This window comes from Camelina sativa, chromosome 11 (assembly GCF_000633955.1).
Source record: "Camelina sativa cultivar DH55 chromosome 11, Cs, whole genome shotgun sequence".
NCBI classification, from domain to species: Eukaryota; Viridiplantae; Streptophyta; class Magnoliopsida; order Brassicales; family Brassicaceae; genus Camelina; species Camelina sativa.
The window spans coordinates 4,017,611-4,043,294 of record NC_025695.1 but is presented as its reverse complement, the minus strand read 5'-3'; the positions used below and the strand labels follow the sequence as shown (position 1 = coordinate 4,043,294).

The window sequence follows — 25,684 nt, the reverse complement described above, 5'->3', positions numbered from 1 at the left end:
CGGTTTTGGTTCGATTGTATTTGGTTTGTTTAATTTGGATATATTAATATAATAATTATTTGGATATTTTGGTTTGGTTTGATTCGGTTTCAGTTCGTTTAGTTGAATAGGTAATCATAACTAATATAAATTATATTGAAATTAACCAAATAAAACTAATATAACCAAAAATAACTGATTATAACTGAAATTAACCAAGAATACAATAACAAAAATATGAAAAGGGGGAAAAATATTGATTTGATTTTACAAAATAGTATTTAACTTTGTAAATTCAAAATAATAACATTTAAATATATTGATTATTTAAAGTATTTAATTGTTTTGAATCTAGAAATAATTAATATTTTAAGTTTATTTTATAGTTTTGCATAATATTCAGTTTATTTTAGTACTTTCTAGGTTTTCGAATATTTCGGTTAACCATTTAATTGTCGGTTCAGTTTGGTTTCGGTTAGTTTAGATTTAGCATTTTACTAACCGTTTGACTATTTGAGAAACTTCAGTTCGGTTTGATTGGTTATTTGGTTATCAGTTATTTTGCCCAGCCCTACTTTCATCTTTTGCCTTAAAAATCCCAAAATCAACTGTTTTTAGACTTGGAGGATGAGAGATAACGCTATACAAAAAAAAGACCTCTCTCTGGTCAACTACTTAACTCCATCGTCGTTTAGGATACCAAAACAAAAAAGGATAGTTTGAGGTCCACTTCATGATGATGATCTTCAGCTGAGGATTTTGTTGATTTCCAATATCTTCTCCCTATTTATTACAACAACATCACATTATCAGAGACCTAGAATCAAAATAATACACACTAAAAAGAACTAGCGTGCGTTCAGATCACAAACCTAACACGTCAATTTCCAGGAGTGAATCTTCAAGATCGTCTTCCTTTTTCTCCATCTCAGAACGGAACTGTCGTACAATGCTTAGTGTGTCTACAATGCTCTGTTCCTTTGTCTCCAGCTCGGAGCGAAACTGTCTTACAAAATGGCTATAGTGTCTTTAATGCTCTGTTTCACCTTAGCCAGCTGTTGTGTGACGCAGCAAGATTGAGTGATTTTCTTGGGATGCACTTCTGCACGCTCAGCACTAGATTTGTGAGAACGGCAAGAGGGTTCTCCTTCTGCAGCTTTCTTATCCATCTCCCCAACAGCTTTATGAAGGCTGGAGCTTTCAACTCGAGCTCGCTTGTGTGTCTGAGTCTCAGTATCTGCAAGAACCTCTTCTTCAGTCACTGGTTGTTGAACCATCCTAAGGATTTCCCTTTCTTGAGTCGTTACTCCTCCAATAGCCACTGTTTCACGTCGCGGGGACCCAGCCTTATGTCCATTCTCATCATAGAAGAAATAGCTGCATTGACAGATGAATCATGAGCACAAAAACTCAATGAATGCTCCAGGTTCCTCTCAGGTACACAATTTAACTCGTGGGTAGAAACTTCTGCTGCTTTCTGTTGTTCCTGCTCATAGGTGAAAATATGTTTACAGTTAACAATCTACTTCCAACATAAGCGAGGAAGACATTCATCTTCTTTTACACATTTCGAATTCAGTGTTATAATGCTGATTTCAGGAAGCATAGGTACTCAAAAATCACCTTCACTCGTGTGAGTCACATGACGCAAGTATAATTTCTACAAACAAGAATAGATAGTTTGATACAGTACAGGTGAGAGAGCTTACTTCTTTTATATTAGAAACAACTTCTTTTTGCTTCAAAGCATCAAGTGCCCCTTCACACATTGAATCCACTATATCACTGTGCTTATCCAAGGAGACGCTCGACGATTTCACCGCTTCTGTCAGATACTTTTTGAGCTGGCCAGCACAGCTACTGAGAACTTGTTTTGCCTGCCTCTGTGATATTTGGGGAACCTGAAGACAATAAGTGAAAAGACTTAAACAAAAGAGATTGGTTGCTTGGTTGCTGAATAAAAATGGTAACCTATCCATGTATGACCTTATCATCCTTTTTAACGATAGGTGGAAACGGTGAAAGCATCTTCGATTGCTGATTAGTTGACTGTTCCTTGCTTGTCTTAGCTTTCTTCTTCTGGGGCCTGCATGAAGAAACATTAACTATTCCAGCATCATCACAAGAACAGCGAGTTTATGTCATAACAACAGTTCATATCTAGATTCCACCGACACAAAAACACCGGAACTGGAGAAGTAATACTTACATTGTGGAGGCTTCTTCATTACATCTCGTTTGGTTAGCTTCTTTATCCTGCTGACAGAAAATGTGGAATCTTAAAACAATCTGGAGAATGAAACAAAACAGAAAACCCAGAGATGAGAGATTATAAATTCCCCACCTTTAAAAATTTTGATTTATTCACAAAATACCACTTTTCAGTTCTCATATTCAAGCTTTCTTCATCTCCATCAACATAACGAACCTGAAAACAAACATAGCAGCAGCAGGTTATAACAAATATAAGATACTAGCAATGACCTAGATCACATGAAACAAATGTGTATCACTTAGGAGTAGGCTAATGATTCACCAACAACCAACGAAATAGTTATGTAGGAGACTGATATAATTGGCTTTACCCGATGTATCCCTTTAGCAGAATAATATGTACTGACCACAGCTTCATAATACCTGTGGTAAACATCCAATACTCATTTACAGGCGTAGTCGACAGAAATGCAAACATCCGAGGTGCTAGTCCAGATTCAGCTATTAAAGGATCATACACAGCACAGAAAGAATAAATAAATCAAAGCAGTATATTAAAGAAGAAAATAAAAAGTGCTGACGCGTTATCCAAAGGCCACCAGATTTTGACCCTCGACCCAACTAAATTTTCACCATAGTTTTTGCCATCAGATGCCTGTCAAGGAAGTGATTAAGCATGAGTCTACAATTTTTTTTGTTTAACTCGTCCAGAGCAAATGAAACTAGTATGGATAAAACTAAAAGATAAAACAATAGATGTTCAAGAAAATTATATCTCCGATATGAAGATAATAAGAAGCTCAAAAACCATGAATAGTTATTACTGCAATTCGCAATTGGTAAACCATGGTGTTTCCTAGTATTTTATATGAGCAACAGTTAAAATACGTGAAAAGAACAAAAACATACTTTCGCATTGCCTAGGCTGTGTATTCTCTTTGTGTTTGTAGTTGTAGTTTTTTCTAACGGTTCCTTCGCTGCTCTTTTTAAATCTGAGGCTGGCTTATCACAGGAAACAGCTGGCTGAAACAAAATTAAAGAATATCTGTAACAGCACAACAAGAGGAAAGACATACAAGCAATTGACACCTTAACCGCAGTTACCTTCTTTGCAGGGGGCTTGAGGAGATCAGCTTGAGCACATCTTTGAGAAGGATGTGATAACAGCGTTGACATACGCTTGAAAACAGACTGCGAAAGCCCATGACCGCTCCCAAAGATGTAACCTTCATGCTTCGAAACACGCTTTATAGCATCAACAAGAGAGTCATACACATCGTGAGGAGAGTTATCAGGACCCGGCCTGTCGTGTAGGTACAAAACATCCAATGTGAAAAGCTTCTGGTTTACTGGCCAATCGTGTGTTGGTATCACGGATGACCTGCAGTATATGAGAATCTGAAGAGCATACATACACGAAATCAATCAGTGAAACTCCAGGCTGTGGCTAGAGGAGATAGTTATTGCACAAAACAAAACTTACCACTCTCAAACTTTGGTTTGCTTTGGAAGTTTTGGCTTGCTGAGCAGCTTCCTGGAACAGAAGAGTGAGATACGCTGGACCAGAGGATTTAGTAGCTGACATTTCTCTTAAAGAAGCAACAGCAGATTCAGCATCACTGGTGAATTCCTTTTTAAGCTGAAACATATAAAAAAAAACCTAAACTTTAGCAGTCACTAGTGAAGCTATATGATTCTCTCAACACAAAAGAAACACCTTTCCAATGAACATCACAAATTCCACCAAATTTGTCATCTAAGGACCATGCATACTCAAAAAGCAAAAGCAACCTAACATAAAAGAGAGCTCGGGGGAGAAAGTATTATTACCCAAGCGGCTGACTTGGAGAGGGTAGCGAAAGCAAAACGATGATTGGGATTCGTGTCGAGCTTGTCGTGAATGAAGCGAGTAATGGCTAGCTTGACGCACTCTAGCCTGTTCAGAGGCCTACCGTTAGCATCTGTGGTCTTCATCTCCACCGTCGATTCCACATCGACATCGACGCAGATGAGTATGTCCTCGCTAGGTTTCGCCGTGTCTCGAGACGCTATACCTCCGGTCATGGCCGCTCCGTTGTCTTCCATTCGCCGTCGTCAAAGGTACCGTCTTTACACTTTCTTTCCTTCAGTGTGACACTATACTTTCTAATTGAGAGGTGTGTGTCCGTACGAGACGAAAACGCTGCGTTTTTGTTAGTTGACCAAGGACGACACCAGTCAAACCATAATACGACGCCATTTGCTACGTGATATTGTTATTAGTCTCTCTATTTCAGTCCATTTGTTTGTTTCCATATGTAAAATGTGTATGCTTAATTTTCAAATGATGAGTTTTTTTTTTTTAAGTTTTACTTAGTTTTTCAATTTTTTTTAATGTTTGTTGTATTTGCAGTTTTTATGAATACTTTATAGAAAGAAAAAAAGTTAATATGAATAATATCTCCATTGGTTGCATAGTTCTTTTTTCATAATGATGAGCTTCATAAGAGGATGATAACGATTAATCCAAAAAGGAAAAATGGTGATGAGTTATTGATTAAAAAGTTTAAAACACAACATAATAAAAGTTGTATATACAATTATAACATAAGTAATGATAGTAGTAACTGCTATAGATTTTGGGCAATCATATATAGTAGTAGCAAATTGCCTAACACAATTGTTGACTTATTTGTGCATTGCTTGGCTCATCATAACAGACTTTGGCATTCGAAGAGTTGCTCCGTTTGGTTGAAGGTGACTGTTATTGAGCTTCCTCTTGTTCATTTCAGCATACATCTCTTCTATCATCGGTTTCCATAGCCTAACCCGCGCATTTATAAACCAGTTTGATACCTTAAATCACACACAACAAAAGACTTATTTCTTTGCCCACTTTGACTTGAGTAACAAACCATGTGTGCAACTACAATCCTAGGACTTTAGTAACATTATTGTGAATTCAAGAATAAATAATCTAGTCTCATTTGAAGTTCAAGAGACAAGTTTGAGATTTTCCTAGCCTTAATCTCAACCCATACCAGTTTTTAAGACACTAGTAAGTCCATAAGAAACAAAGATGAGACGTTACCTGACTTCTTGTCAAGCCACTTCGTATAGCTAGAAGATGTTTCTCCGAATCTTTTGGGTAACTGCAATCAATAAAACATAATTAACTTTACTTTTAAAAATCGAGTTAACACAATGTCTACATAAGAAGTAGGGTTAAGTAAGAGTAAGGATAGTTACGGGTGAAGGAAGTTTTGGAACATCCAAGTCCGTAGAACCGAGACTGATTTCTCAGGCAAACCTCTCTGCGGTCTCCAAATCTGATGGTTCTTTCGTTTCAGCTGCTGAAGAAGGCAATGCTGGTGGAAGATAGAGTTTTCTTGAGACTTGTCCTTGCCTCTTTCCAGTACAGATCCCATGGCGAGTATCTTCTTGCAGATTCTCTCTCTCAGGCTCTTGTATAGGTAAGAGATGGTTTGGAGGGCAAACCGTGTGTGTAACTGCGGATCTAACTCGGTTGCAGCGTGGAACGCTGATACAACCGTATGAATCTCGTCTACGCAATGGCTATATCTATCATCCACCTGAAGAAGAACACATCAACTCAAATCAAAAACATTTCTTAAGTGATTTACAAATGTGAATATATAATACCATTTGTAGAAGATCAAGGAGCTGTGTTTTCTGTGCTTCTAATGCTCTTCTTTGATATGTAGATCCCAAACCTGCCTCCGAGTTATTAGAATCATCATCAAGAAACTCAGTTAGATTCTCAAAACGTGAGGTAAAGGCTGAATTAGCAGCTCCTGACTCGGCTCCTCGAGATGAATAATCGAGCGAGTATGTGGCGAAGTGAGATAGTATTTCTTGAACAGAGTGAAGGTACTTTGAACCACATATAAGTTGAGAGAAACTTTGAGTGACAACGTTATTAGAGATGTCTTTGCTGCTGCAAGAAGCTTGCTCTGAGGCTAATCTAGTAGCAGCACAAAGACTTATCTCCGAGCATTCATCAGAAACATCTGTGGCAAGACTCAACGAAAGCTCACTGTTTCTTTTATTCGAAATCAGAAACGGGAAATCTTCTTCACCAAATGTAGACATCATTGGTTCACTTGGACCAACAACACTTGTGTATGTCTGAAACTCACTATTTCCTTCAAAACCCCACATGTTGTTTGAGGCATCATCATAAGGTCTTAAATGATCCAAATGATGAAGTTGAGGATGAGGAGGAGGAGGAGGAGGTGCCATGACCTCAAAGCTTTCGACATTGCGGTTTTCTTGAACATCAAAAGATCGTGAAGAAGATGATGACAAGTATTTGTTAGTCAGCATAGAATTGAAGATATCAAAGCCACCCATTTGTAGAGGATCTGATCTGATGGAGTTCCATGGAAGCATTGATGAAAATGAAGTTGAATCTTCTCTTGAAGGTATAAAATCCATGAGAAGAGGGTTTTGGTTGGCCATGACATTATTCAGAGAACTAAAAGCGTTGTCGTTGTCCATTTGGGGTTTCAATGAAACTGCGTTAACAAGAAGACAAGTATATTTAATAAAGACTCAGACAACAGTGTTTTCAGAAGATCTGAGAAACCAAATCTTTGGAGAGAATAGTACTAAATGTAAAAATGCTGCAAGAGACAGAGAACATTACTATGTCATTAAATAATTCATTAAAAAAAATATCTAATAGGTTAATAATAATGTGAAACGGAAGCATGAGTTAATGAAAGCAGTAAACTAGGCGCAATGATACACAGACCAATAATAATATACCTGTGAAAAACAGTGAACTAGTAGTAGTAATAAGGTAAAAAAGAAAGCTTTAGATTACTACAAATGTCCGAAGAACATAAAAGTGTTGAACTTGCCTTTTATCCTTCTTCTTCTGATAGAACCCTTGGGAAGATCTCAGACAACAAAACGTTCCAAACAGAATTGTTATTACATCAAAATTTCCAAAATGTGTGTTAAAAACTGAGGAAGAAGAAAGTGTTTTATTTCTCTTCTTTCTCAGTGAAAGAACAGTGTACTTTCTTTCATTCCGCAGGTTCACTATATGCTCCTAAAGAGAACCAAAAAGGAGAAAAAATCAACAATAATATATATAAGTTAAAGGGTAAAAAAACAAATGATGCAACCAAAACTGAAAAAGAGAAAAGTGGGTCTCTCTGATTAATCTCTTTTGCATGAGAACGCAAATAATACAAAAAAAACTTTTGATTTACATCTTACTTACTTTTATTACAGTTTCATGAAGAAGAAGAAGAAGAAACCCAGAATCTTCATCATCATCATCTGCCTCACTAAAAGACTCAGAGCACTAGACCAAACATATAGGCAACATTTTATCACTAAACAAACAAAACCAAAAAAATATATATATATTAAATTATTTAAAAATTGAAGAAAGAAGTTGAAAAGAAGGAGGGCCAAGACACGTACGGAGCTCCCTCTGTTTATGACACGAATCCATTTTCATATCTTTTAGATCTTCCGACCTAAAAAAAAAAAAGAAAGAAATCTTATACTATAACTTGTATTCTTAGAATTACATTTATTTAAAACGTTGTTCATAAAGAAAGAGATGAAGCTCATGTATTTTTTTATCTCAAGAAATAAAAAGAAAAAAATATATGGCTGAAACCGAATCCAAATCCAAAAAAGAAATCCAAAGACATGAAGAAGACCGATGTGTTACTGTTTACTACAGAGAAGTGCACTCATTTCTGTTGCAGGCTTTAAATTTGGGAAGAGACCCTACATTTTACTATTTACATGTCTTTATATATATGCATGTATATGTGCATAGACAAAAATAAAATTTAAAAAAGTACATTATATATATTTGATTTAAAAAAAAAAATTATATGATAAGAAAATAGGGTTGTCTTCTTGTGCTGGTTTCAATTATCACAAATCAGAAAGAGGGAAAAAAAGTAAAGAAGGGGTGAGATCTTTTTTAGCCATTTAAGGAGAATTGATGAGATGTGTGATCCATTTGGGTTCTTTCTTTTTCTTCTTTCTTTTCTCACCACTCGTGTCTTTGTGTTGTGCGATCAAATCTTATATCCATTTACGTTTTTTTTTTTTTTTTTTATATATAAAGTTTTACGTAAGCTTTACAAAAAATATCAATCAATTTGTTTGGCCTTTTCTTTGATTGTTCCTTTCTTATCAAATCTTTTTTTTTTCTTCTCTCTCTTTTGGTTCAATGTGTCGTTATATGTTACGTCTTATTATCATGGCTAATGATGATGAACTGAACTCTATTTACTCGTAGACTATAATAGATATGCATACCTGAGAAATTATGCTCTCCTTATTTTTTTTTTTTAAAAGGATGGCTGTATTTACAACCAAAAGGAGAAGACCCAAAATCTAATGTTTTAACTTGAGGATAAAGCTCTGGCAGAGATGTTCCAGCTAGCATGTCCCCCGACGAGATGGTAAATAACAAAGCAAATTTAAGTATCAGAGTGGGCTTAAGGCAAAAACCAATAATATCTAGATACATTTTCTATGTAACCCTACTAAATATTAGATATGTATACTTAGTTTGTTAAAAACGGGTATTTTGTTAATGGTACTTGCCTTTAACAATGAGACAAAACAAGGTAAAGGACAAGTATCTTGTATGCCCACTCTAACCAAAATGGGATATTGATTTGGAGACACAGTTATTGTGGTTCGTTAAGGACAAATAATTATATACTTGTTCCGTTGTTCGTCACCATTTTTTAAAATATAATCGATAATTATTTATCTGATACCAGTATATTTATATAGTTATCATTGGCTGTTTAAAATTCTATAATAATCAAGAGTTTAAAATTTAATAGCAGAATAATATTAACAACACTTGGAAGTAGGAACTGTCCTACCGACTACTGATGCTGGAATGCTTTGTATGACGCCTACGATCATAATCAATAACAGATACTAATGTTAGACTATTAGACCCGTGCTCATAACTTTTGGGTCCTAGGCAAAATAAAAAGTTACTTTGTTTTTTTGGTCTAATAGTCCAAACAAGGACTTGTAAGGCTTTCTACATGGAGCTTATCGACTCAAGCACCAGCAAATGACTAATCACCATATATAGACTTAGAACAGTTTTAATCTGAAGTCGTATACTTTTCGAAGTCACCTAGCTTAACTATTTGTATGTTTCAAATTATCCTATATTCTTATTTAACTTTATGCTTTGCTTATAGTAATACAAGTTCATCGACTTAAGAATAATGATTATGTACCGACAAAAAAAAAGAATAATGATTATGTTTTGGGACTTGAAAAATATAGAACACGAGGGCGTTAATCAACTTACATTAACTTTTACTACTATAAATCAAATCTTACGACAAAAAGTGTGTATAATTAGAGTGATTCGACTCTAAGAGACACCTTATTTCAACACTAACCAATCTTAAGCACTCACGACGACGGGATACGCATGACCTAGCTCTCTCACTCAGAAGTCTGAAGTAGATCCAAAACCATCAAAATTGTTTTTTTTTTCCTTTGAATTTTGTTATGGGCCGGGATCAATCTATCAACAAAATCTAAAAATCACATATGTTCAACACAAGGATTCGTTTTCATCGGGTAAACTCGAAATAACATGACCGAAAGAAACGTAACATCTTCAGGTTACATACGTTTAGCTTCAGGTTACAGACGTTGTAAAAAGGTTTTTTGGTTTGATAAATTTAACACATTCAACCAAAAAAAAAAAAGGTAATTTACAAATTAGGTTTTAAAAAATGAGAATATTTCTTCCGAAACCAACTCAATCATTCCATATTTTTTTCATATCTTCCAAATATTTTATAGATCATACTCTTTTTTTTTTTTGGTAATATTTTAATTAAATACTTTGAGAGGGTGTGTATAGTAAAAGTTAAATTGAAATTAGACTTTAACCATATGCTATATTAACTAGACTTACTTTTTTTTGTGATCCGTATCGACGAAATTGAGTTATATTAGATTTTTGACGAAATTGATTAGGCTTCCTTGATCAAGCTATCGAGTTCAGAGATGAAATTGGAGTTAGTGGAGGTTCAGAAGCTTGAAGGTCATACTGAATGTGTTTGGAACGTCGCCTGGAATCCCGCCGCCGCCGGTGTTCTTGCCTCCTGCAGCGCCGATAAGACCGTACGAATCTGGGAACAGAGCTCGCTCTCTCGTTCAAGGTCCTGCAAGGTTTTTCTTCTTTCTTACGAATTTGATCATGTGTATTTGTTTGCAAGTTAGATAAAAAAAGGTCACTAATGATAATGAAGCTTGGTGATTGGTCCAGGCAGTTTTGGAAGGCACGCACACAGAACTGTGAAATCGTGCGCTTGGTCACCGTCTGGGAAGTTATTGGCCACTGCAAGTTTCGATGGCAAAACTTGCGTTTGGGAAAACTCTGCTACCGACTCCGAGTGTGTATCCGTTACCGTTTTACAGGTACTGCTCCTTGTTGACTACTCAACCTATTTTTCTTCAAAGTGTTTATTGTTGGTTATTAGGTTGTGAAATATATAGCACGTTTGGTTACTTATAATTAACTAGGGCATGAAGAAGAGTATATGCTTGCATGACAAGTTATGAAATCAATTAGCTTTTGACATATAGTATATTGCCTTAGGGGATTTCATTCCTTGATCTTGATTTCTTGAGCTTGCGGAATGCAGGTACATGAAAGTGAAGTCAAAAGTGTATCATGGAATGCATCTGGTTCGTTGCTTGCAACATGTGGCAGAGACAAGTCTGTCTGCATTTGGGAGATACAACCGGAGGATGAATGTTATTGTGTCGCAGTGTTATTAGGTCATTCAGAAGATGTTAAGATGGTCCAGTGGCATCCCACTATGGATCTTTTGTTCTCTTGCAGTTATGATAACACAATTAAGGTAAACAGAACGTTGGAGCTTTTAAAACGTTCTGTCGTCATATACACTTATAAGCATTTAACGGCAATGCTTGTGTTTTGATTGAACAGGTTTGGTGGTGTGAGGATGAATATGGTGATTATAATTGTGTCCAAACCTTAAGTGAATCTAAAAAGTATATCCTCTATTTGCCTCTTCTTCATTCTAACATGTTCAAAACTTTTCCTATTTCTAACATATTGTTGCCTTTAATCGTCACTCAGTGGCCATTCCTCTACCGTATGGGTTATATCCTTTAATGCTGCTGGGGACAGGATGGTCACTTGTAGGTTGGTGAATCTTCTCCTCATATATAGTTTCTCATAGGATATAATTTTCATCTCTGTTACCTGTTCTGACAACATTAGGATTGTGTGAACTTTTACAGTTGAATATGCAAGAGAACTCATGTTCCAACTTGTAGCTAATTGAATATCTACCCTGTTTGGAATTTTTTTGCAGGACCCATCTTTGTACACTCTCTGGTTTTCACGATCGTGCCATATACTCAGTTCACTGGTCAAGGTATAGATCTTCTCACTTTGGTTTCTTTTGAGGCATTTGAAAGAAACAGTTTAAAAGTCCTTATTAAATCCCTTGGGTAAAACCATTCCAACTTAATTCGTGCGTATGCTTATTTTCAGAGACACTTGTGGATAAATAGATATATAAGTTTAGTTTTTAATGAGATCTGATGATACCCTTACAGGGACGGTATTATTGGGGATGATACTATACAGTTATTTGTGGACAGCGACAGTGACTCTGTATGCACTTCTCCCTTTTTTTTTACCTAAAGACCTCTTTTATGATCATGTTGACATATCTTCAACCAAATCTTGTCTGGTTTATCTTCTTGGCATTCGTTTCTGTCACCGTTGTATCATAGCACTAGAAACCAAAGCACGTGTTTTCTCTATCAATTTTTTTTACATACCTTGTGCTACAGCCAAATTGAAATGGTGATCATCATTAATGTGCCAGGTTGTTGAACCTGCATACAAACTTTTGCTTAAGAAGGAGAAGGCACATACTACGGATATAAATTCAGTCCAATGGGCACCTGATGTAAGTTGCTTTCCTTCTTAATGCGCATGTACCTGAACCATGTGTCTTTGCTTGCTATAGACTCTGATTTCGATATTTGCATTGTACTGACTGGAGACTGTTTATTGAAAACCAATGCAGAAGGAAAGCCGGTTGCTTGCCTCAGCCAGTAACGATCAAACGGTTAAGATTTGGAAGCTTGTATCGGAGCCATGACTAGCAGGCAGGTTATGCAGTTGATTTATTAGTGTTAGGTTTCTAATTTAGTTACTAGGAGTGTTTTCTTAGTTTAGGCTTTGCTTAAGGTTTTAGTATAGACAGAGATGCAGTTGTTTGTTTCTGAAACTATAGTAGAAAGCATTGAAGGGATATATATCTCTTTTGAACCAAGAAGAAAGCTTTAAGTTTTGTTGATCTTTGATTATTTGCATTAAAAAGCTAAAAGCAAACCTTATGATATCTATTGTTGCATAGAAACAGCGGAATTGCATAGTTTTTTTGGTTTTGCAACCTCACAAGATTTGTGACAAGTGAGTCTTTGCCATCGTGCAAACCGCAAAAAAGATCCTTGATTGTTTGTCTTATCCAATATTGCCATAACGTCTATAAAAAAACTCATCATCGGGTAATACAACATCTTCCATCTCCTTGGTCAAAAGCTATCCGCGACTTGCTAGTAGAAAATGACATAAGATTGATCATCCACCACCGCCTTTGTCTCTATGTCGGTCACAAACTCGTCATCAAACCTCAGCCATGGACCATTTTTTTTTTGTCGAGCATTTGTGGAGCATTTTTTTTTTTGTCGAGCATTTGTGGTGTAATGCCCCATTGAGGAATCTCTTCTATGGTGGGTAATAGAGGCCACAAGTTCATACCTTAAATCCCACAAGAAGAGTAACAAATACGTCAATAGAGGGAGGTCAAAACGATGTGTGGGTTGGTTATACATTCAAATATTTTGTATGTAGAACGAAATTTTCATTAAATTATATATGAATTGTGTTCAAATATGCCTTAAAAATAATTTAAACTAGGTATTAACCATGTTAAATGGTGGACTGAACATTTTATTTAAATTAAATTTGAAATAGTTTTTTGTGTTATTTTGTTATTTTTTATTAGCAATTCATCCCGACCTACTTACAATCAGATTATTGCTGCAGAAATTATTGCCAAAAAAATCTGTAGAAATCTTAGCTGTTTAATTGAATGGATATTTCTTAATATCTTATTTTTAGTACACTAATTTTTTTTTATCCTAGTTAAATTGTTTTAATTATCTTTAAGGATCCTAACTATTTTTTTTACTATTTCTAATAGCATTCTAATATAATTTTTTACACTTTTAATGTTATTTTTATAAATGTATTTCTCGTTTAATATAGTAGGATATATGCATTTGGTGAATTTTCATATTTTTCACTACTTTTACTAAATTGGTGACTTTTTTTTTTTGATATTTTACCTTTGAAAATATATTAAAAATTTGGGTTTGACCAAAAGAAAAAATTGATTTATTACTTAACAAAAGCTGTCTCTCTCACAGAAATATAGCCGTTGCCGACATACCCATTACAGAAATCAGAGTCCGTCAAAAAACCCTAAATTGAGAGACTCTTTCCTCCACTGCCTTTTTATATATAAATAACCCCAAGTTTCTAACTTTCTCAATCACTCATCATCTGCGAAGAACAACAACTCTTCGCTCTGCTCTCTCTCTCTCTCTCTCTCGCGCTCTGCTCTCTCGCTGCTCCGAATTTACTAACGCTTCCCATCTCTGCAGGCTTTAATTTGATTCGTCTTTATATCTAATCGCTCGTTTAATCTTTCAACTTAGATCTTCTAATCCGTTTCGTTTCGTATAATCCCCATCGCTTTTGTGTGTGTTTCAATTTGTTATTGGATTATTTGTCTTTTGTGTTTGTTTGTTTGGTGATAATATGGATACAGGTTTGAATCGGTGCCCACTTCAAGAAGACTTCCTCCCCAGGAAAAGTTCCAAGGAAAACGTAAGTTTATGCTCTTACCTCTTCATTCATTCAGAATCATCGACTCCGTTATCTGAATGATACCGGTTCTGCCATTATGATTTAGGTCTTTCCCCCTTTGAATTTAGATCATAGATGAACGAATTGTTGATTGACACTGTTTCTGGTTTTGTCATAAGAAATAATCTTGGATTCTCTATAATTGATTTGTTCTTGCTTAGAATTCGATTTGTGGTATTGATTGAATTGTACTGATTTGATTATGTAATCTTCCACCAGCTGGACAGGTTCATACCCAACAGATCAGCAATGGATTTCGATTATGCACACTACGCTCTTATGGAATGTAGAAAAGGTAAGGATCAATCAGCAGCGGTTAGTTCACCATCCAAAGAGGCCTACAGGAAGCAGTTGGCTGAGACCATGAACCTCAACCACACTCGCATCCTCGCCTTCAGAAACAAACCCCAAGCTCCTGTAGATCTTCTTCCCACCAACCACTCTGCTTCTCTTCACCAGCAACCTAAATCCGTGAAGCCTCGCAGATACATTCCTCAGGTATGTAACTGTATTTATTGTGTTTTGATCCTTAAAGTCCCCACCTACTTGTTGCTGCTTTTGGAGTTGTATTGATCTCTTGTTTTTAACTTACTTTTCTGTTGTAATACTAGACTTCTGAGAGAACATTGGATGCACCTGACATTGTGGATGACTTCTACCTCAACTTGCTCGACTGGGGCAGTGCTAATGTTCTAGCCATAGCCTTGGGCCACACTGTTTACTTGTGGGATGCTTCCACCGGTTCTACATCCGAGCTTGTCACCGTTGATGAAGAGAAAGGACCTGTCACAAGCATCAACTGGGCGCCTGATGGTCGTCATGTTGCAGTTGGACTCAACAACTCTGAAGTCCAGCTCTGGGATTCCGCTTCAAACCGTCAAGTAACTACCAAATTCCCTTTCTCTTTTGTTAATAATATTGTTTCGATGTTTGTCGTGTCTTACTCTGATGTGTTTATCATATTTCTGCAGCTGAGAACATTGAAGGGTGGTCACCAGTCAAGAGTAGGATCATTGGCATGGAACAATCACATCCTGACTACTGGAGGAATGGATGGACTTATCATCAACAATGATGTGAGGATCAGATCACCCATTGTGGAAACTTACCGAGGTCACACTCAAGAGGTTTGTGGTCTTAAGTGGTCAGGATCTGGACAGCAACTAGCGAGTGGTGGCAACGACAATGTGGTACACATTTGGGATCGTTCTGTCGCCTCCTCAAACTCAACCACACAATGGCTGCACAGGCTTGAGGAACATACATCTGCTGTGAAAGCTCTTGCGTGGTGCCCTTTCCAAGCGAATTTGCTTGCAACTGGTGGTGGTGGAGGAGACAGGACCATCAAGTTCTGGAATACTCACACCGGGGCTTGCCTGAATTCAGTAGACACTGGTTCCCAAGTTTGTTCGTTGTTATGGAGCAAGAATGAAAGAGAGTTGCTTAGTTCACATGGGTTTACACAGAATCAGCTTACACTTTGGAAGTACCCATCCATGGTGAAAATGGCTGAGCTCACCGGTCATACATCAAGAGTCCTATATATGGCTCAGGTAACTTGATCAATTTTTTTTTAGGTGGTGAAAGTACTCTTGAGTCTTTGAAGTCATTAGTCCTAAAACACTTGTGTTCTTTGTTATGTTTCCTACAGAGTCCAGATGGTTGTACCGTAGCTTCAGCAGCAGGAGACGAGACTCTGAGGTTCTGGAATGTGTTTGGAGTACCAGAGACCGCCAAAAAAGCTGCTCCAAAAGCAGTTTCCGAGCCATTTTCTCACGTGAATCGTATTCGTTGAAGCTGTGACTAAACACAACAAGGAAACCCATTGATAGTTAACATAAAAAAGAAACTATTTTTTTATTACTAAAGGATTCATTCTTTGTGAACTGTATTGACAAATAGAGATTGAGTTTGTATATAAAGATTACTTGTATATATTGAAATTTGAATAGAAAGATTATGATTTTATACTCTCAATATGTTTTAGTACCTTGTACATTCTCACTTTGTAAATTGTTTCGAGGGTCTGATGGTTATGCCAACTCCAGACTTAATTCCCGAAAGAGCGATACTATTTTTTTGCTTGTAGTTAGGCTTTGCTTTAGGTTTTTAGTATACACAGAGATGCAGTTTTGTTTCTGAAACTAGGAGAAAGCTTTGAAGGTATATCTCTTTTTAACAAAGAAGAAAACTTCTTAAGTTTTTGTTGATCTTCTATTTGATTTTTCGTAGTAACTTTTGGGGTTCTTTTTGAGGACAACCTTCTGACAAAGCGAAATCTTAATGATAACTCTTGTTGCTTAGAAATCTAACCAGCACAAGGTTATTCCAGAAACAGAGGAATTGCATAGTTTTTGGTTTTGTTCTCACAAGATTTGTGTGACAAGTGAGTCTTTGCATCGTGCAAACCGCAAAAAAGGATCCTTAATTGTTTTGGTCTATTCATCTTGTGTATATCCAACTAGTGTCTGAGAGTCTGAAAATGTTGGAATGCCTTAGTTGCTGAATCTTAATCAATTAGCACTTGAACTATATAGAGTTTGATAAGTTGTGATCATCGACTGACTAACGTTGGCCGGCCACTAGTTTCCAAGATTATATATAGCTAGTAAGGAAATTGAACAATCCTCTGCAATTTTCTTGACATATATAACATTGTCATGGATCTAATTATTGCCATTGTTATTATCAGAATTCTCATAATTACCTTTAAGCTCAGATATCAGTGTTGATACTTAATAGACTCAATACCTTACAAACACAACAATGCAAATCCAAAAACTCAAATACTGCATACCGCTAGGTTCTTTTAATTGTTTTCCCAAATAAAAACTGAAAAATATCTCTAAAAACTTCTGTTCGCAAGTTGTGATACCAACAAAAAAAATCTAGAACATAAACCCAACGACAAAAAATTACAAGGCCTAGATACTGTAACATAATAACATTACATAATAATAACAGCGTTGTGATAAGTTTGAAATCAATATCCACTGATGTCACAGTCAATATGCCGTGCCTTGTACTAATTCACCACAACTCCTGCTTGGCTGCTATAGCAAAATTATCCATGATGTATGCATTCACGAGTGTATTTTTTTTATCTCCAGCCAAATCTATAATATGTAATTTTTGAAAGTATAATAATTAGATATATATATTATAGATGGTTTTTGTGGTCAACATTTTAATCAATCAAATACTATCTACAGTACAAATTATATACATACAAACTTATTTACCAATTTGGTTTTTAATAACTCTAAATCAAATCAGATAATTTAGCCAGTATTTTTTGTTTTTTTTGGGAGAAAACATCCTCTATTTATTTATTCCATATAGTCCAAAAAATGAAAGAGTGTATAAATAAGTTTAGATTTTTTTTTTTTTTTTTTAACCATATTAGTTGGTGGATAATAAAACCTAAAAATAAAAAAAAAAAGTTCACATGGGGACACAGAGACGGTACATTTGATTCGAGAATGTGAAAATGATGGATTATTGTAGGATAAGAATCAAAGTGCCACCTTATTATAATCTGTTGGGAATGTTGTGATGTGATTCATGAGTTTCGACTCCATTCTTCATTTAAACCTCCGTCGATGAATTGAGAGAGAGAGAGTCTCATGGACTTGCCTACAGTTTCCTCTGTAATTGTGTTTTTTCAGACTCTTTTGACATTTCTCCTCCTGTCTTCTCTGATTAGTTTTGTAATGTTTGATGATGTTTCTTTGTTTCGGGTTAAAAAATACAGAGATCAAGCTCTCTGACTGTTGGGGAGCAAATCTGCGCTGTCTTCATACCTTTCTTCGCCATTATTGATCTCCTCATTTCCTCCGTCGGACAATGCTTCGATTGCCGTGGACGAGGCTCATCGCCTCGGACATGTCAGCACGCGGATCTGAATCTTCTTGCCTGTGAATCTCGATGTGGGTTTTCTTTTCTCTTTCATTCCATGTCCAATGTGCTTTAGTACCATTTGTATGCAATGTTTGGATCAATGGGTTTTCGAATTGCTCTGTTTTTGTAGTTGATAAGTTTGAAAAGTTTGTTCCTTTGTTTGTTTTCTTTGCAGTTTCAGTCAATGAAGTTGAAGCTTTGTATGAGCTCTTCAAGAAACTCAGCTGTTCTATTATTGATGACGGCTTGATTCACAAGGTCTGTTTTTTTTTGGTTGTTCTTGTTAATGAATTTGCCAATTGCCATATCTTGATGATCAGCTTATAATATGTGTGTGATTGATTGCTTTTTTCAAGCACAAAGTTTGCTATTTTAGCTGATGCGATGACATGATTGTAAACATGTCAATGTTCCTGGTTTGTAGGAAGAACTTCGACTGGCGTTGTTTCAAGCTCCATATGGTGAGAACCTCTTTCTTGATAGGGTGAGTGTGTTTCTTTAGGGAGACGTATCATGGTTTCTTGAACTTGCTGAGATGAGAGTTATGGTTTTCATATTGGATTGATGTATTGCAGGTTTTTGATTTGTTCGATGAAAAGAAGAATGGGGTTATTGAGTTTGAGGAGTTCATCCATGCACTCAGTGTCTTTCATCCCTATGCACCCATCGAGGAGAAGATCGACTGTAAGGCCTACTAATATTACATAGCAAAGCTTTATCATAACATAACTCATGGATGAATCTCAAGTACATGTTTCTAATCTGTGGCAGTTGCATTTAGGCTCTATGATCTAAGACAAACCGGATTTATTGAGCGAGAAGAGGTGAGTGTGCCATTGCAAGTTGTAATTGTCTTCTGAGCTTCATAACAAGTTGAAGTTGTTATAACATGTTAGGTGCAACAAATGGTGGCTGCTATTTTGATGGAATCTGATATGATCCTATCTGATGAACTTCTGACCATGATTATTGATAAAGTGAGTTTTTGGAATCCTCCTCTCTATTAGTAATGAATCATACATTTTGGTAAATTCAGTTAGCAGATTGGTTTTTGTTTCTCTCTACGTTTTTTTGCTAGACATTTGCTGATGCAGATTACGACAAAGACGGTAAAATTAGCAAGGATGAATGGAAGGTGTATGTGCTTAAGCATCCCAGCTTGTTGAAGAATATGACTCTTCCTTACCTAAAGTACCAAATCCTCTCTTTGCTAGATTGACTCTCTCTTCGTCCATTTAAGATTGCCTTTACTTTTTGATCAACAATATCTGTTTCAATTTGAAGGGATGTGACGACAGCATTCCCAAGTTTTATTTTCAACACTGAGGTTGAAGACTGAGGCTGTGAGGCAGAACCATGTTCATGGAACACCGGTTATCTTCTTTTTTTTTCTCCTTCGTTAAATACGTACTAAACCCGGTTTCCGTATTGTATTTAACCCAAATTAGTTGGTGATTATTTAGCTGTAAGTAAAATTGTAAAGGATTTTGCTTTGTTTTGAAGAGTGCAGTATAAACGGTTCCACTGAAAGTAATGAAGCATTTTTTCTATGTATCTTGTGTCTATGGCCATATTGCTCACTTAAGTCTTGATCTACCAAAGTTTGTTCTTTTTTTTTGTTTTCGTGGAGCCATTTATGGCTACTAGTCACTTTAAGAGTTATGAGTAAACTGCAAGAAAACAAACGTTTACATTACAGCCGTACCGAACCAGCAGTGTGACCGGTTCATGAAACAGGATTTGAGAACATGATTCGTGGCTGGGTGGGAGGGATATATACGAAATCCGAACATTCTTAGACCCAACTAAAAATTGTAAATACTTGAAAGGCATGGGACAACCAAGGTTGAGTTCAGTTTCCTAGTTAACAATAAAGATTATTTGGTTTATCTTTCTGCAGCTTTTTTGACAGTAATCTACGTTTGTTTCGGTGATTTGTGGAAAATATATAGATGTATTCGAATTAGATTAAGAGAGTAAGAGAGACAGAAAGCGTATAATGATAACACTATGGACAGAATGTGAAAGAGAAGAGAGAATGGTGTGAGAAAATGAAGGACACATAACACAAGTTTATGCATCCGGGGAGAGCTGTAATCAAGCAGATACTGCAGCTGCGACCTGTTCTTCCTCCGGGAGGAGAGTGCACACCAGTTTCCTGTCTCCATACACATTGTCCACTCGACCTGTTCCACGTTTTAATCATTTGTCAGAAATCAAAATAAGCTTTAAAAAAAAAAAACTATGTGTAATCTTATCTTGGATGGTCTTATACTTACTTGTACTGGGCCAGAACTTCGCCGAGCGGAGCCATGGGGCAGGGAAAGCAGCGTACTCTCGAGAATACGGCTTTTTCCATGTGTCTGACATTAACAACTGTGGAGGATGTGGGGCTCCCTGAGAACACAAAACAACCAAGTCTTTATCTCAACTTCTTCAATAATAAGATGAGTCTTTGTTTTCTTAATTACCTTGAGAACATTGTTCTGGACATCCGCATTTCCTTTTTCAATCTGTGAAATTTCTTCCCTAATTGAAATGAGAGCATCACAGAACCTGTCTAACTCCGCCTGCAAACGAATATTATTTGTCCATCAAGTTAATACATTGAGAGAAGAAAGAGTCAGTGAGAGATTTGCANAATATTATTAGTTCCATCAAGTTAATACATTGAGAGAAGAAAGAGTCAGTGAGAGATTTGCATATTAGTATATAAACCTTGCTTTCACTCTCGGTTGGCTCAATCATAAGAGTTCCAGAGACAGGAAAAGACATTGTGGGTGCGTGGAATCCGTAGTCCATTAACCGTTTCGCCACATCCTCTGCTTCTAATCCAGCAGTGTTCTACAAATCCATATTTGAAGCAGTTAGTGATATGCATTCCCAAAACATATACTTTAGTTTCATTCAGTTCACAACACTGTAATACCTTGAAGCCTCTCAAGTCTATGATGAATTCGTGTGCTACTGTTCCATTAGCACCACGGAAAAGAACTGGGTAGTGTTTCTGTATAAACAAATCAAGAGGAAAATTAGACTTTCTTCATTCTCAAACGATGAATAGACAAAGAGGAGACAAAGATGTTCTACTACCTCTAGACGCTTTGCCATGTAATTGGCATTCAAAATTGCAATCTTGGAGGCATCAGTGAGTCCACCAGATCCCATCATGGCAATGTAAGAATAAGATATTGGCAAGATAAGCGCAGATCCCCATGGTGCAGCGGCTATTGTACCCATCGGTTCTGTATTCTCGGGTTGTGGGATACCACCAGTAGATATCTTTATACATGGCAATGGAGGAAACCAAAAAATAAGGAATCTAATGATCATTAACCAAGATGCATAACAGTGATGAAGGATCAAAGACTAACCACGGGGTGAGAAGGAAGAAATGGTGCCAAATGTTTCTTCACACCAATGGGACCCATACCAGGACCACCACCTCCATGAGGAATACAGAAGGTCTTGTGGAGATTGAGATGGCACACATCGGCTCCAATAAAACCGGGGCTTGTCAAACCGACCTACACAAACCCAACACCATGCTCTTACAAATAAGACCAAAACCTTGAGATATCTGTTTGCAGATTAAGATCTTTCACCTGTGCATTCATGTTGGCACCATCCATGTACACTTGACCTCCATTTTCGTGTATTATGTTGCAAATCTCGTCGATACCCTCTTCATAGACTCCATGAGTTGAAGGGTAGGTAACCATAAGAGCGGCTAACTTGTCTTTGTTGTCTTCTGCAGCTTTTTTCACCTCCTCAACATTGATGTTTCCCTTAGCATCAGTTCCAACCGTAATAATTTTCATACCGCACATAGCAGCACTTGCAGGGTTTGTACCGTGTGCAGAGACAGGTATGATACACACATTACGATGATGATCTCCTCTTGACTGGACAATGCATTCATTCATTCACTTTTCAGTTTATACAATTAAAATAAATTGAAGGTGAACAGTTAGATTCAAATTTAGGATGTAAGCTTTTACCATGTGATATGCACGGATAACCATAAGCCCGGCATACTCACCAGAAGCGCCAGCATTAGGTTGAAATGAGATAGAGTCAAACCCAGTGACTGTACATAAGAGATCACCCAAATTTTGGAACATTTCCTACATAAATGTAGAAACGAAATCAGTTCATTTTTCAATTTCATAGATCAAACCTCAGATGAATCAAGAAAGTGACTAACCTGATAACCTTGTGCTTGTTCAACAGGAGCAAAAGGGTGAATGTCGGTGAAACTTGGCCATGAAACTGGCATCATTTCAGTTGTCGCATTTAGTTTCATCGTACAAGATCCCAACGGAATCATGCTGTGGCACAGTGATAGATCCTTATTCTGTAACTTGTGAATGTACCTAAGCAACTCATGCTCTGTGTGGTACCTAATCACATAGTTAAAAATAAAAATAAAGATGAGATACTGATAACCCGCAAGCAATAAACCACACAAGATTAAAAAAAAAGAGAATAGTACATGTTGAAGATTGGGTGGGTAAGATAAGGGGTCTCTCTTGTTAAGCTGGAAGGAATGGCATTCTGAACTTCGGGTGCTAGAGATTCAGCTGTGAATGGAACCTGAAGCGGATTGGAGATAATCAAATTTTATTCAAGGTGCACAGAACTGATAAGTAAACAACAAAAGGAGGAATAAGCAGACACTTACAGGCTTGCCAGAAGCAAAAACTTTGAAAAGTTTATCGACATCATCCAAGGTGGTTGTTTCGTCAAAGGAAGCAGTAATCTGAATTAAGTAATCATATCCAAATATTCAGAGATCTGTATGCTGTTATACAAGTAAGAACCCTTAAAGACCAAAGCAAAGGAGAGACTCACAGTGTTTGAGTCAACAACACGCAGATTAATTTCACTTTTGGTAGCTGCATCAGCAATAGCATGTGCATCCGAGCACTTGATTTTTACAGTGTCAAAGAAGGGAAGTTCTTGGACTTCTGCAACCCCAAGCTTCTTCAACCCTAAAGAAAAGGCGCCAGCAAGACCATGAACACGCTGGGCAATAGATTTTAGACCAGCAGGTCCATGGTAAACAGCATACATGGCAGCCATGTTGGCAAGCAGCGCCTGCAAGAAAAGGAAAAAAAAAAAACATTATAACAAAATGGCAATACAAAAAGAAAAGATGAAGTTCTCATGAGGATGAATCAATATATCATCTAATTCTCTGCGCGAACTAATAGTGAAAAACGAAAAACTGAGTAATCAGAGATAGTAAGGAGTGATTACTTGAGCAGTACAGATGTTGCTAGTGGCTTTGTCCCTCCTAATATGCTGTTCTCTAGTCTGCATAGCCATACGAAGAGCTGGCTTTCCAGAAGAATCAACACTAACACCAATAATCCTCCCAGGCATCATTCTCTTATACTCTTGTGAAGTAGCCAAGAAGGCGGCATGAGGACCACCATAACCCATGGGAACACCAAACCTTTGAGCGGAACCAACAACAATATCGGCCCCAAGTTCACCAGGGGGTTTCAACACAGTCAAAGCGAGCAAATCCGTAGCCATGACAACCTTAACACCATGAGCATGAGCATTCTTGACAAACTCAGCATAATCCAAAACCTCACCTTCAGTTCCAGGGTACTGAACAAGAACCCCACAAACATCACCAGAGCTGTAATCTACATCCTTGAGATCAGCCGTGACAAGATTCAACTCAAACCCACCAGCTCTAGTCTTACAAATATCAATAGTCTGAGGGTGGCAGTTACTAGCAATAACAAAGGTCTTCTTTTTACCCTTTTGGATGTTGTTACACATAGCCATAGCCTCCGCAGCAGCAGTCCCTTCATCGAGGAGCGAAGCGTTCGACATAGGAAGCCCCGTGAGATCGGTGATAACCGTCTGGAAATTGAGGAGCGACTCGAGACGACCCTGAGAGATCTCAGCTTGGTAAGGAGTGTACTGAGTGTACCAAGCTGGATTCTCCAAAATGTTACGGATGATCACAGTAGGGACGTGGGTGTTGTAGTAACCCATTCCGATGAAAGATTTGAAAACCTTGTTCTTGGAAGCCAGATCAACCATGTGTTGAATCATCTGGCTCTCGGTTAAGCCATCGTCGAATTTGGAGAACTTCATCGAACCTAATCGGATAGATTTGGGCACCGTGGCATCGACGAGCGAATCGATGTGGTCGTAACCACAGAACTTAGCCATATAGCTCTGTTCATCTGGGGTCGCCGAGTTGTGACGACGCGGGAAAGTATCGCCGGGTTTGAGAGCATCGACGGAGATCGAACGCGTCTGCTGGTGCCTACCGAAGGCGGCGGCCGAGGTGGGATTGACGGATCGGTGGGTGGAGACGAAAGGGGAAAGAGAAGAGACGTACCTCGCCGGAGCGTGGGGAACAACGAGGTGGGGAGTATCGGGGTTACGGTGTCGTTTAGCGTCGTTAACGAGACGCTTGACGATGCCTCTGTAAGCAAGTCTCCTTGCGCGCTCCATTGGGGGTAGGGAAAGATGTAAAACGCAGAGAGAGTAGTAGATTAGAGATGTATGAGGTTGAGGTTGGAGGAAGATGAGATGTCGTGTATCTTTGCTTTTTTTAGTTTATCGCCATGGATAGTGGTGGAGGAAGAGAGCTACAAAAGGATGAGAGTGTATATACACCACTACTACTCTCTCACACGGACCGTTGTAAATTAAAAAAAATGTGAATATGTATATCACATTTCAAGAAATAGTCTGTTTATTATATAGTCGAATTTTTCGGGATATTATTTTTTTTTGTAAAATTAAAAAAAGGAAATAAAACAGAAAATATAGCGTGTCTATCTGTGGTTAATTGGTTAAGGTGGAGATGTGGTTGGTGAAAAGCATAGAACAATTTGTACAGATTCCACGTGTATTTGCATCTAATTAGGAGTTACAATATTCTGATCATAATCATTTAAAAACAAAATTATGATTAAATTTGGATCTCCCGACATCTCTTAATTATTTGTTTATTATTATTGCTAGTATTTTTCTCCAAACTATATTAGTATTGGATCTCCCAACTATTTCTAATTTTAATTTAGTGTATAACTCGCGAAATCCCTTTTTCCTACAAATTAAACGAGTTTGTGTAATAAAATATTTTTAAATAGTATACGAGCAAATAGTTAATATAATTATTATAGGAAGCACTAGTACAAAATTGTGGAAAATGCTGTAAAAAAAAATCTCAGAGATAAAATTTGAAAGGAAGAGAACTGAAGTGGAAGAGATTGGGTATCAGTGGACAAAATTGTTTGTCACCTTTATCGAAAAAAATATCAGAAAGGTGGCAACAAATTAAAGTAATATATATGGCGAAGATGATTTAATTATTTTGGTTCACATGAATATATATGATAAATTAGGTGGCGGAATTTGTTTCACATAGAGTTTATCTCCTCAATAGAGAATTTTAACAATTAGAAAACAATTTATAGGGTTCGTCTTTTTCTTCATCATACATGGGAACCATCGTCCTCCATAAACCATAATCCAATTTATTCGACAGATAATGAAATATTCTCGTTTTTTGACCTAGCTTCCATGAAATATAAATCT

At 37.0% G+C, this 25,684-nt stretch overlaps 4 protein-coding genes and 2 pseudogenes across 9 annotated transcripts; 3 read left to right on the top strand and 3 right to left on the bottom strand.

The window, feature by feature from the left end:
- On the bottom strand, positions 550 to 4,332 carry LOC104721521 (annotated as a pseudogene).
- LOC104721520 (homeobox protein ATH1-like) lies at positions 4,698 to 7,960 on the bottom strand. Of its 4 annotated transcripts, none has more exons than XM_010439523.2 (8): positions 7,878 to 7,938; positions 7,633 to 7,688; positions 7,427 to 7,541; positions 7,059 to 7,252; positions 5,836 to 6,710; positions 5,422 to 5,765; positions 5,264 to 5,324; positions 4,698 to 5,028 (listed from the first exon to the last, which is right to left on the bottom strand). In XM_010439523.2, exons 5-8 carry the CDS (start codon positions 6,691 to 6,693, stop codon positions 4,861 to 4,863), a joined length of 1,431 nt encoding a protein of 476 aa, XP_010437825.1. In that variant the 5' UTR covers positions 6,694 to 6,710; positions 7,059 to 7,252; positions 7,427 to 7,541; positions 7,633 to 7,688; positions 7,878 to 7,938; the 3' UTR covers positions 4,698 to 4,860. The 4 variants fall into 4 exon arrangements, with proteins under 4 accessions (XP_010437825.1, XP_019088137.1, XP_010437823.1 ...); XM_019232592.1 differs by having other exon boundaries at positions 7,427 to 7,510; XM_010439521.2 differs by having other exon boundaries at positions 7,633 to 7,960.
- On the top strand, positions 10,231 to 12,472 carry LOC104727602 (annotated as a pseudogene).
- On the top strand, positions 13,811 to 16,179 carry LOC104721519 (cell division cycle 20.2, cofactor of APC complex). The gene is made up of 5 exons (XM_010439520.2): positions 13,811 to 14,167; positions 14,426 to 14,704; positions 14,818 to 15,087; positions 15,178 to 15,759; positions 15,858 to 16,179. The coding sequence occupies exons 1-5, from the start codon at positions 14,099 to 14,101 to the stop codon at positions 15,999 to 16,001; spliced, it is 1,344 nt and encodes a 447-aa protein (XP_010437822.1). The 5' UTR covers positions 13,811 to 14,098; the 3' UTR covers positions 16,002 to 16,179.
- Positions 17,671 to 19,660, top strand: LOC104721518 (calcineurin B-like protein 10). 2 transcript variants are annotated; one of them, XM_010439518.2, is made up of 9 exons: positions 17,671 to 17,856; positions 17,961 to 18,135; positions 18,282 to 18,364; positions 18,531 to 18,590; positions 18,682 to 18,790; positions 18,878 to 18,930; positions 19,003 to 19,083; positions 19,201 to 19,297; positions 19,391 to 19,660. In XM_010439518.2, exons 1-8 carry the CDS (start codon positions 17,833 to 17,835, stop codon positions 19,270 to 19,272), a joined length of 657 nt encoding a protein of 218 aa, XP_010437820.1. In that variant the 5' UTR covers positions 17,671 to 17,832; the 3' UTR covers positions 19,273 to 19,297; positions 19,391 to 19,660. The 2 variants fall into 2 exon arrangements, with proteins under 2 accessions (XP_010437820.1, XP_010437819.1); XM_010439517.2 differs by having other exon boundaries at positions 17,673 to 17,856; positions 19,185 to 19,297.
- On the bottom strand, positions 20,041 to 24,815 carry LOC104721517 (glycine dehydrogenase (decarboxylating) 1, mitochondrial). 2 transcript variants are annotated; one of them, XM_010439516.2, is made up of 14 exons: positions 23,369 to 24,814; positions 22,961 to 23,206; positions 22,791 to 22,868; positions 22,602 to 22,702; positions 22,314 to 22,509; positions 22,108 to 22,233; positions 21,712 to 22,011; positions 21,481 to 21,633; positions 21,200 to 21,388; positions 21,036 to 21,113; positions 20,825 to 20,950; positions 20,578 to 20,676; positions 20,386 to 20,503; positions 20,041 to 20,292 (listed from the first exon to the last, which is right to left on the bottom strand). In XM_010439516.2, the coding sequence occupies exons 1-14, from the start codon at positions 24,590 to 24,592 to the stop codon at positions 20,204 to 20,206; spliced, it is 3,123 nt and encodes a 1,040-aa protein (XP_010437818.1). In that variant the 5' UTR covers positions 24,593 to 24,814; the 3' UTR covers positions 20,041 to 20,203. The 2 variants fall into 2 exon arrangements, with proteins under 2 accessions (XP_010437818.1, XP_019088226.1); XM_019232681.1 differs by lacking the exons at positions 20,041 to 20,292; positions 20,386 to 20,503 and having other exon boundaries at positions 20,663 to 20,741; positions 20,805 to 20,950; positions 23,369 to 24,815.

Excerpts from the sequence above, each read along its gene's own strand:
- LOC104721520 (XM_010439521.2), bottom strand. The coding sequence starts at position 6,693 with ATGGACAACGACAACGCTTTTAGTTCTCTGAATAATGTCATGGCCAAC. Across the intron at positions 5,325-5,421 it reads TTCCAAAACTTCCTTCACCC|TTACCCAAAAGATTCGGAGA; the intron begins GTAACTATCCTT and ends TATTGATTGCAG. Across the intron at positions 5,029-5,263 it reads GTGGCTTGACAAGAAGTCAG|GTATCAAACTGGTTTATAAA; the intron begins GTAACGTCTCAT and ends GTGTGATTTAAG.
- LOC104721519 (XM_010439520.2), top strand. The coding sequence starts at position 14,099 with ATGGATACAGGTTTGAATCGGTGCCCACTTCAAGAAGACTTCCTCCCC. Across the intron at positions 14,168-14,425 it reads GGAAAAGTTCCAAGGAAAAC|CTGGACAGGTTCATACCCAA; the intron begins GTAAGTTTATGC and ends ATCTTCCACCAG. Across the intron at positions 15,088-15,177 it reads ATTCCGCTTCAAACCGTCAA|CTGAGAACATTGAAGGGTGG; the intron begins GTAACTACCAAA and ends ATATTTCTGCAG.
- LOC104721518 (XM_010439517.2), top strand. The coding sequence starts at position 17,833 with ATGGACTTGCCTACAGTTTCCTCT. Across the intron at positions 17,857-17,960 it reads ACTTGCCTACAGTTTCCTCT|AGATCAAGCTCTCTGACTGT; the intron begins GTAATTGTGTTT and ends TAAAAAATACAG. Across the intron at positions 19,298-19,390 it reads ATGACTCTTCCTTACCTAAA|GGATGTGACGACAGCATTCC; the intron begins GTACCAAATCCT and ends TTCAATTTGAAG.
- LOC104721517 (XM_010439516.2), bottom strand. The coding sequence starts at position 24,592 with ATGGAGCGCGCAAGGAGACTTGCTTACAGAGGCATCGTCAAGCGTCTC. Across the intron at positions 22,510-22,601 it reads ACCCACCCAATCTTCAACAT|GTACCACACAGAGCATGAGT; the intron begins GTACTATTCTCT and ends CTATGTGATTAG. Across the intron at positions 20,951-21,035 it reads TAGACTTGAGAGGCTTCAAG|AACACTGCTGGATTAGAAGC; the intron begins GTATTACAGTGT and ends ATGGATTTGTAG.